The 10,000-nt window shown below is 42.1% G+C and overlaps 1 protein-coding gene across 10 annotated transcripts in view; it reads left to right on the top strand.

Moving 5' to 3' along the window:
• The window catches only part of myo6a (myosin VIa), a 108,403-nt gene that overhangs the window by 80,277 nt on the left and 18,126 nt on the right, over positions 1 to 10,000 (top strand). For all 10 annotated transcript variants that reach the window (XM_058391778.1, XM_058391784.1, XM_058391783.1 and 7 more), the window contains exons 24-27: positions 142 to 232; positions 1,477 to 1,627; positions 3,771 to 3,979; positions 6,441 to 6,519. In XM_058391778.1, the coding sequence (XP_058247761.1) occupies positions 142 to 232; positions 1,477 to 1,627; positions 3,771 to 3,979; positions 6,441 to 6,519 (530 nt within the window). The remainder of the gene's footprint in view (positions 1 to 141; positions 233 to 1,476; positions 1,628 to 3,770; positions 3,980 to 6,440; positions 6,520 to 10,000) is intronic.

Genomic DNA, 10,000 nt, shown 5'->3' with positions numbered 1-10,000 from the left:
AACTACTGAAAAGCTGCGATAGAAAATAATCAGATTCATGACCATCAGAATCAAGAATCCAGTGCTGTGGTATTAAATAGCAGTAAAAATAAGTTTTCTCTTCTTTCCCATTGAACTTTTTTCTTTCCCTCTTCTGCGTAGTGAAGAATAAGATGCTGTATCGGGCCACTTCCTGCATTAAGATGCAGAAGACCGTACGCATGTGGCTGTGCAAGAGGAAACACAAACCTCGGTAAGCATTCGTTACCTCAGAGCCCCACGTACCCCCTTAGACGGGGATTAAAACCGGACAAAATTAGTATTTTTCTTTTCACTGTTGATACGATTTTAAATCCTATTAGCCGGCATCTTGTATAAATCCTTCATTACCAGAAAAGATATTACAGAAGTGTTGCTTTGTTGGGGAAAAAGGGCTGTGTTGGCTAAATTGTGGGATCGCATTAAATGAAGGGTTTAGCGAGGAATCACACTTTTTTTTTTTTTTTTTTTTTTTTTAGTAAAAGTCATTTCTCGAAGTGAAACTCAAGCACAGATGGGAAGTAACAAATTACACGAACTTTGACTGACTTTTAAGTGTCTGTACTTTTTTTTGGACGCACTAAATTTAAATAAATATATTTTTAGCTTCAAGGGCCTCCTGGTGATCCCGCGCTCTCATTGCAGAACGCTAACCTAGCCCCTAAAGAGTTAACTCTAGGTGCTGGTCCCAAGCCCGGATTAAAAAAAAATGGGAGGGTTGCGACAGGAAGGACATCCGGTGTAAAACCTGTGCCAAATCATGTGGATCGAATGAATATATATATATATATATATATATATATATATATATATATATATATATATATATATATATATATATATTTAGCTTCAAGGAGATCAAAATTTCTAACAACTCTAAGCATTAAGAATGAGATGCTGCTAGGTATGCTTCTCATTCAGCTATCTTAGCATTCTAGCTATGTTAGCATGTCAGTAATTCAAACATTACCTCACTGTATACTTTTCTACTTTAACTTGAGTTTGTAGCGGCGATTTAAACAAAAAACCTTCAAACTGTTTCTAGCCAACACTGACGATCTTTAAAACCTGATTCGAAGGTTAAGATTGATATTAAGCAGAGACGCTGAGTTTTAATGAGCGCTAGAGATGGCTAAAACATCCGTCATGTAATGGACGGGGCAGAGGGACCTCCAGCCTAAATGTAAAATGGCTCTAATGGACGCAAGAGTGAAATTAATACGACGATAAATGTGGGAATGTTATAAGTGTGTAGTGTGCAGAATGGAAGTGGTGCCATTCGATGAAGCTGCGTAATTAAACTATTCGGCTGTTTTGGGGTCTTTAATTCTGGGAGTTAAAGTCATCAGGCTGAGGTCACCTGTGCACTGGAATCTTGAATAGAGCTTTGATTAAAACTGTATGTGTGTGTGTGTGTGTGTGTGTGTGTGTGTGTGTGTGTGTGTGTGTGTGTAACAGCATTGACGGCCTGGTGAAGCTACGCAGCCTGAAGAAGCGGATTGGCATGCTGAACGATGCTGTGACCGGCCTCAAAGAGAGCAAACAGGAAATGAGCAAACAGATCCAGGACCTGGATGCTTCCATTGACAAACTCATGCTCAAGATTAAGGTGTGTGTGTGATTGTGTGATGTTTCGCTTGTGTGTATTGAGTGTGTGTGTGTATGCCTAGTGTGTGTTCTAACCTTTGACTGGATTTCATGAGCACTTCATATGGGATTACACCAACATTTAATCACCTTATGGCAGCCAGATAGGATTCATGATTAAATGAGAATCAATTCATGGTTGGGGGAGGGAGGGGCTTCGTGTAAAATGAAGTATGACCTCACAAAGTAATTAAGCTTAGAGGGAAAAAAAACTAGGAGTAATTAAAGACCATAATCAGTTAAAGGTGCCTTAAGGCAGATCTGATAAGGAAGAAAACTTCCTTCAGTTCTTTAGAGCCCCAGGTTTGTATTTTTATTTTTTTGGTGGGGGTGGGGTGTGGAAAAGGAAATAACAAGGGACTGTGGAGGAAGATCCTAGATATATGGTGGAAAGTGTCGAGGAACAAAGAAGAAGAAGAAAGAAAAAAAAAACGGGAAAAATTGGTGGACATGAAGGAAGGGACTAAGAGAGAGAAGAGGTAAGGGACATTAAAGTTAAAACACCTAAGGACATAAAGGAAGTTGGATAAAGAAGGAAAAGGAAGGGACATTAGATGGAATAAAAAATCAAGGGACACTGAGGAAAGAACCAAAGGACATAGGTGAGAAGAATGGATGGAATTAAGCAAGGACCTTTCGAGAGATATAATAAGATCTAAGGAATGTAAAGGGAAGAACCAAAAGATGTTGGATGTGGAAGGAAGATATGTGTATATGTGGATATAAGATATGTGTGTGGAAATTAAGAATTTATGAGGAAGGGAGTTTCTCTGGTGGCTTTTCCAAGTTGTTCATCACTACTTCTTTCCATATTCTTCACTGTTTTTTTCCCCCCACATCCCTCGCTTCCACTCAGACATGGTGCTGCAGGTATGAACCTACAATGAAGATTGTGGAACTGATGACTTCTCTCTAATTTTTTACTCAAGTCACTGATTAAGTACAGCCTGTGTATAGCGTAGCATCTATTGAAGCCGGTCATATATGTTCACGGTGTTCTTAAACACGTCACCGTCTGGTCCTGGATCTCGCTGAACGATGCCATCTGAGCAGCTGCTGGTGCATAATGACCAGCTCTGGGGCTGTGTCTCTTTGGCCACTGCTTCTATTATTCAAATCAATAGCATACAGTGTCAAGTGTTAAGCATGATTGGCATCTGGATTGAAGGCCATCACGAATATGTTAAACACTCATGGATACTAATGTGCCAGAGAGAGAGAAGGAGTAAAGAGCTCTCTGAGGGTTAGGTTGGAAGCAAGGGACGTGGGAGGAAAGACACCAAGAGTTCTAGAGGGAAAAGTGAATGGAACTTGAGGGAAGAAGTGAGAGATGAAACATTAGAGGAAGTGTGGAGAGAAGTTGTGGATGTGGGAGGAAAGACACGTGGAGAGTAGAGAGGAAGGATGAAAGGAATGTTTAGAGAACTATTGAATAGGATGAGAAGGAAACACAAGACATGAGAGGAAGATGGGAAGAAATGGGGGATGTTCGAAGGGAGGGAGGAAGGATGGATGGATGGAAGGAAGTAAGAGATGGACATGGAAGAGAATAAACAAGAGCCTAAGAAAAGAAGCTGAGGGATTCAAAGGAAGATCTGATTGATATGGAAAGAAGAAGTTATAGGTTTGGGAAGAAGAATTGAAGGATGTGGAAGGATGGAGAAAGAAGGACTGATGGATATTGAAACAAGATCTGAAGGATATGAGAAGAAGAAGTGATGGATTTGGAATGAAGAACTGACGGATATTGAAGGAAGAATGAATGGATATGGAAGGAAGAATGAAAAGGTGTGGAAAGAAGAACTGAAGGATATTGAATGGATTTGGAAAGAAGAACTGAGCAAGGAAGAAGAAAAAACTGAAACCAGGAATATATGGAAGAGACAAAAGATATTGAAGAATTAAGGGAAGATGGAGGGAAGATAATGATGTGGAGGAAAGATGGAGAGATGGAAAAAATTGGGGAGTGTAGCGGGATGAACTGTGAGCGTGATCGTAGAAAAAACGAGGGGCATTAGAGAAAAGAAGCCTTAGAAAATGTAACAAAAGTTTGTCAAATCAAATTATGAAATAAAAATGTTTCTTCTTCTTCTTCTCCTCCATAGAACACAGTGATGAGCCGCATAGACATGGATCACGAGTATCAAGCGCTGGTGGCCCGCTCCGAGCGCCTCCTCAGTGCCATGCAGAAACAGAAGCAGGAGGAAGAGGAGCGTGAGAGACTGCGCCACATCCAGGAAGAGATGGAGAAAGAGAAGAAGAGGAGGGAGGAAGAGGAGAAACTCCGCAAACAAGCAGAGGAGGACAGACGCCTGTAAGAGAAAATTAAACGAAATAAATAATGGGAAAGTGGAGAAGGAAGAGGATGATAAGAAAACTGAAAAAAGGAAGGAAAGAATAGCAGGGAAGGAAAGTGAGAAGGAAGAATGGAGGAAGTAAGAAAGCGATGATGAAAAAAATGAAAAGGAAGGAAGGATGCAGAGAGAAAGGAGGAAGGAAAGAAGCATGAAGAAAAGGGAGAAATGGTAGGTATTAAGTTTCATGGAAGTGAGAATGGAAGGAATAAAAGAAAAGGAAAGCAAGAGTGAAGGCAGGAAAATTGCATAAAGAACTGAAGATGGAAGGAAAGCAAGAGTGAAGGCAAGAATAGGGAAGAAAGAAGGAACAGTGATGGAGTGAGGGAGTAAGAAAGGGACAGGAAGGGAAAGTGGGCATTAAGAGAGAAGAAAATGAGTAAATATCAGAATTAAACAGAAAGGAAGAACAGAACTTTGGATGGAAAGAGATGAGGGAGGAAGGAAAGATCAGAATGAAAAAAAGAAAATACAAGGAAGGAAGGAAAGAAAGGAAGCAGTAGAAATTAAGTTAAGAAGAAAAGAGGAGGGTGAAGAGATGGACGTAGATTAGTGAAGGAGTTCTCTGGGCTTAGAAAGAAAGTGAAGACAAACAGAGGGAGAGAGAGAGAGAGATTTTTTAATATACAGGAGGGAAATAAGATGGATAAGCTTCGGGGGAAAGAGGAAAGTGAGATGGAACTGGAAGAATGAGGGGAAAAAAAATGAGCATATATTGATTAAAATAAAAAAAAAGAAGAGGAAGAGGAGAGACACGACTAACAAGCCAAGGAGGAGAGACGTCTGTTAGAGAGCGGCCTGGAGTTTGAAAAGTGATTATTAGTGGTTATGAAATAAGGAAAGACAGAAGAGATGAAGGTAGAGAGGAAGTAAAGAGGTAAGGTGCGAATGAAGGTAAAAGGAAATGAGGGTGATAAGAAAAAAGGAGAAGCAAAAAAGAAACAAGGTAAGGAGGAAAGGAAGAAAAGAAAGAAAGATGAAAAAAGTCAGAAGGATGGAAGGAAGGAAGTGGAGAAGGAATAAAAGAAAATGTAATGGTGAGAAGGGAGGAAGTAGGGAGAGGAAGAAACGGAGAAGGTAAGGAGAAAAGGTAGAAAGCAAGGATGAAAAAGTGAGAGAGGGATGGAAGTAGAGAAAGGATGAAAAGACAGAAGAAGGTACGGAGGAGGAAAAGTAAGAAGGGAGAAAGACGATGGAATAGTGAGAAGGAAGTGGAAAAGGAGTGAAAGAAAGAAGGTAAAGAGGAAAGGAAGTGATTGAAGGTGAGAAGGAAGGAAGGAAGTAGAGAAAGGAAAAAAAAGAAAGAAGAAGGTAAGGAGGAAAGGTAGAGAAGAAAGGTGAGAAGAGAAAGAAAAGATGAAAAAGTGAGATGGAAGGAAGGAAGTGGAGAATGAAGAAAAGAAAGAAGAATGTGAGGAGGAAGGAAGGAAGTGGAGAAGGAAGAAAGAAAAGATGGAAAAGTTAGAAGGAAGGAAGGAATTAAAGAAAGAAGGTAAAGAGGAAAGGAAGAGATGAAAAGTGAGAAGGAAGGAAGAAGAAGGTAAAGAGGAAAGGTGGAGAAGAAAAGTGAGAAGATAGAAAGCAAAGATGAAAAAGTGAGATGGAAGGAAGGAAGTGGAGAAGAAAGAAAATAGTAAGAGGAAAGGAAGAGAAGAAATTTAAGATGGAAGGAAGAAAAGATGCAAAAGTGAAAAAGGAGGAAGGAAGTGAAGAAGGAAGAAAAGAAAGAAAATAGTAAGAGGAAAGGAAGTGGAAAAGGAAGAAAAGATGAAAGGTTAGAAGGAAGGAAAGATGAAAAAAGTGAGATGGAAGTGGAGAAGGAAGAACAGAAAGAAGATGGTACGGAGGAGGAAAGGTAGAGAAGAAATAAAGGAAAGAAGGGAAAGAGGAAAGGAAGAGCTTAAAGGAAGAATAGATGGATAGAGAGCGAATGAAAGATGCAGACACTGTGACTCACTTTGCATGCTCTGTCGTTCCTGTCCTCTGTTCAAGCTTCATAAAGTCTTTGTCAGCGACTCAAAGCTCTTAGCGTCCGTCTCAAATCAGCGCGTCTGAATGCCAGGATTTGGGATGAGGCCAAGGGCCGTTTCCCGCCTCAGGGCCACGTCCCATCTCTTTTAGTAGTGCCCTTCTTCTCCGGCGAAGGGCGCAGCAGAGGAGCAGAACTGACACAGTAATTGAGTGAGCGGAGATGAAGCGCAGCCGCGTGAGGAGTTATTGATAAAGTCACGCTCTCTCTCACCCAGATCCGCAAACATGACGGGACGTGACGGGATTCTGTACCTGACCTCGCTCGTCCATCCCTTTAATACTCATCCCTCGCTTTGTCTCGTTCTCACTCTCTCTTTTATCCTTCGATTTCTATGTGATATCAAGTATACTTCCTCATCCCTTCTTTTTTTTTTTTGTCTCTTGATGCAGGAAAGCAGAGATGGAGCTGAAGAGGAAGCAGGAAGAAGAAGAAAGGAAAAAGAGGGAGGAAGAGGAGAGAAGACTGCAGGTGGGAGCTCTGTCAGTGTGCACTTTGTTTATTTGGATGGAGGGATGGATGCTTTTCTTCTTTCTTTTTTTTTGTCCCCTCCATTTTTTAAATATATTTTATATATAGGAAAAGGAAGTTAGTAGGAAGGAAATGTTTAGGATTAAGTAAATTGCGTTATAAAAAAGAATGAAGGAAATACGACGGAATGAGGAAGGAAGAAAGGAGAAAGGGAAAAGGAAAGGATTGGGAAGATGGAAAGTTTGGTAGGAAGGAGGAATGGTAAAGGAAAGAGGAAGCAGGAAATAAAGAGGAAATGAAGGAGAGGAAGAAAGTTCACTGTGAATGTAAATAATTTAAAAATAAAAATCTCTTGCTCTCTCTTTCTCTCTATCTTCCTGTCTCTCTTTCTCTCCCTTTCTTTTAGTTTGTGTCTGTCTCTCTCTCACTCTCTCTAACTGTCTCTCTGACTGTCTCACTTCCTGTATCCATCTATCTCTATTGTTCTCTCTCTCTCTCTCTCTCTCTCTCTCTATATATATAATATATATTCTTGTCTCTCTCTTTGTCTCTCTTTCTCTCCCTTTCTTTACATTTCTGTCTGTCTAACTCTCTCACTCTCTCTAACTGTCTCTCTGACTGTCTCACTTCCTGTATCCATCTATCACTATTGTTTTCTCTCTCTCACTGCCTTCTCTCTCTCTCTAGCTCTCTCTCGCGCGCGCTCTCTCTCTCTCTCTCCCTTAGTATCTGATGCTTTCTTTATCTGTCTCGCTGCCTTTTTTGCTCTCTCTCTCTCTCTCTCTCTCTCTCTCTCTCTCCCTCTATCGTAAAGCGATCTCCAGGATAAATGGTGTTTGAGGCTACTTTCCTCCATCTGATCAAACTTCTTTCCTGAGGCACTGAGCCTGAGGCGTTTGTATTTCTCTCTCCTTTTCCCTCCCCCTCTTGTTTTCTCCATCTGTCTGTCTGTATCAAAAAGCATCATTTCCTTTTTTTTCCACACACACGTACCCCAGGCGTGACCACGGCTCCATAAACACTCCCTGAGCGGAGCTGTTGCAGATCAGGAGCTAACCTCAGCAGCGTTATGAACACCTTCTCGGCATCACGATATTAAGCCGTGAGATGATGGGAAGGGATGGTGTGTAGTGGGAGACTAGCGGAAGAAGCACAGCACCGAGGCTTCAGTGTGCAGGAGAGCTGCTGTTTAAAATCCTGTCACGTATCTGTCTTTCAGAGGTTACGTGAGGAGGAGAAGAGAGGGATTAAACACTGCGATGGGGAAACACTTACATACAAGTTTTAAGATACGTTCAAAAGGCGAAAAGAGCAGGAGCGTGTGATATATATACGCTGGGGGAGAGACGGAGAAATGGAGGCGTGGTGATTCCCGACGGCGGCAAGGTCACAACAAGGTCAAATGTCAGAAAGACATGAAACGGCATTCCATCCGCTGTGGAAGGAAGGAAGGAAGGAAGGAAGGGAGGATGGAAGGAATAGAAAACGGAAGGGAGGATGGAAGGAATAGAAAACGGAAGGGAGGATGGAAGGAATAGAAAACGGAAGGGAGGATGGAAGGAATAGACAACGGAAGGGAGGATGGAAGGAATAGACAACGGAAGGGAGGATGGAAGGAAAAGGAAGGAATAGAAGAAGGAAGGGAGGATGGAAGGAAAAGGAAGGAATAGAAGAAGGAAGAGAGGAAAAGGAGAAGGAAGGAATAGAAGAAGGAAGAGAGGAAAAGGAGAAGGAAGGAATAGAAGAAGGAAGAGAGGAAAAGGAGAAGGAAGGAATAGAAGAAGGAAGAGAGGAATAGCGGAAGGAAGGAATAGAAGAAGGAAGGAAGGAATAAAGAGGGAAGGAATAGCGGAAGGAAGGAATAGAGAACGAAAAGAAGGAAGGGGGAGGAATAAAAAGGGAGGGAATAGAGGAAGGAAGGAAGGAATAGAGAACGAAAAGAAGGAAGGGGGGAGGAATAAAAAGGGAGGGAATAGAGGAAGGAAGGAATAGAGAACGAAAAGAAGGAAGGGGGAAGAAATAAAGAGGGAGGGAATAGAGGAAGGAAGGAAGGAATAGAGAACGAAAAGAAGGAAGGGGGAAGAAATAAAGAGGGGGGGAATAGAGGAAGGAAGGAAGGAATAGAGAACGAAAGGAAGGAAGGGGGAAGAAATAAAGAGGTGGGGGAATAGAGGAAGGAAGGAAGGAATAGAGAACAAAAGGAAGGAAGGAACTGAGAAAGAAAAGAATGAATGACTGAAGAAATGAAGATAGGATAGGAGTGAAGGAAGAAAAGAAGGAAGGAATGCATAAAGAAAGGAAGGAAGGAATGGAGGTATGAATGAGGGGGAATTAATGTGTAAAAGAATGAATGCATGAATGAGGTCCTAGACTGGTGTCTCCAGCACTGGTGTCTCCAGCACTGGTGTTCTGCTCTGGTTCCCCAGTGGAACTCGGTGATGTAATGCTGAGGTCTGGCTGCAATCCTGAGGTGTGTGTAGGTGGACGCAGGAAACTGACATTCTGCCAGTCGAAAGTTTTTATCCCTCCTAAGGCAAGCGTTCAAACTCCACTGATTATTTCAAATGAGAAAATCTAAGCGCGTTGGGAATTGAGAAAAGTTTGGAGCTTTCGAACTGCAGTCCAGATTAATTTGGCCGGATTAATTAGCTTTCAGACAAAATCCGACAGGATGAAACGAAAATGCGGAGCTGTAATTTGTAGACGGCTGACCGGAACTTGGTGGGCGGGTTGCCAGGTTTCAGCAAAATTGCACAATCGACGTGGACAGATGCAAGGACGCGGATAGATGGATGTACTGGAGATGAATACAAAAACATAGAGATGGATGGATGAAGAGAGAGAAAAAAAAGCTGCAGAGAAGTGGTTACTGTGCTCACATCTTCATATCTTCATGCCGGTAGCAAAGACGGTCGCCTCAGAGCTCAGTGCTGAGTCATGAGGCGGGGCAGAGTGCGTGCCGTGGAGCGCCGAACATATTGAGGAGGATTTTTTTTTTTTTTTTTTTTTTTTAAGCACTGAAGGTCACCCTGTCTAAAGCTGGCCTGTGTACTTTTTCAAAAAATAATAACACATCCATTTATTCACTCCTTCACACACTTTTTTTTTCTTAATCTGTGTCAGCAGGATAATTTATGAACTGAGTGTTTAAGGTAGAGCTGGTGGATGTGGCTTGCTCTTTCTCTCTCTCTCTCTCTCTCTCTCTCTCTCTCCCTCACACACACACACGGAAAGGATGATGATCTGTCGTGCATGTGCGCTATGACGTTAGTTATTATGTAGCTTCCTCTCTTGAGTTATGAGACTCCGGACAGCCGAGTCGGATAGGAACGTCTCTGGGAGTTTGATGAATCTTCCGCTGCCGCAGTTCATTTTTCAGCAGGACGGACGGGAGCTCTCGGCTCCTGATGAGGAACGCCACCGCCCCGTACGCTCGCGCTTCTCAGCCTTTCATAGCCTGCAGCCAACTTTCCAAAGTTTA

The sequence above is a fragment of the Hemibagrus wyckioides genome, linkage group LG06, assembly GCF_019097595.1.
Source record: "Hemibagrus wyckioides isolate EC202008001 linkage group LG06, SWU_Hwy_1.0, whole genome shotgun sequence".
NCBI lineage: Eukaryota > Metazoa > Chordata > Actinopteri > Siluriformes > Bagridae > Hemibagrus > Hemibagrus wyckioides.
This window is presented reverse-complemented; position numbering and strand designations above follow the sequence as displayed.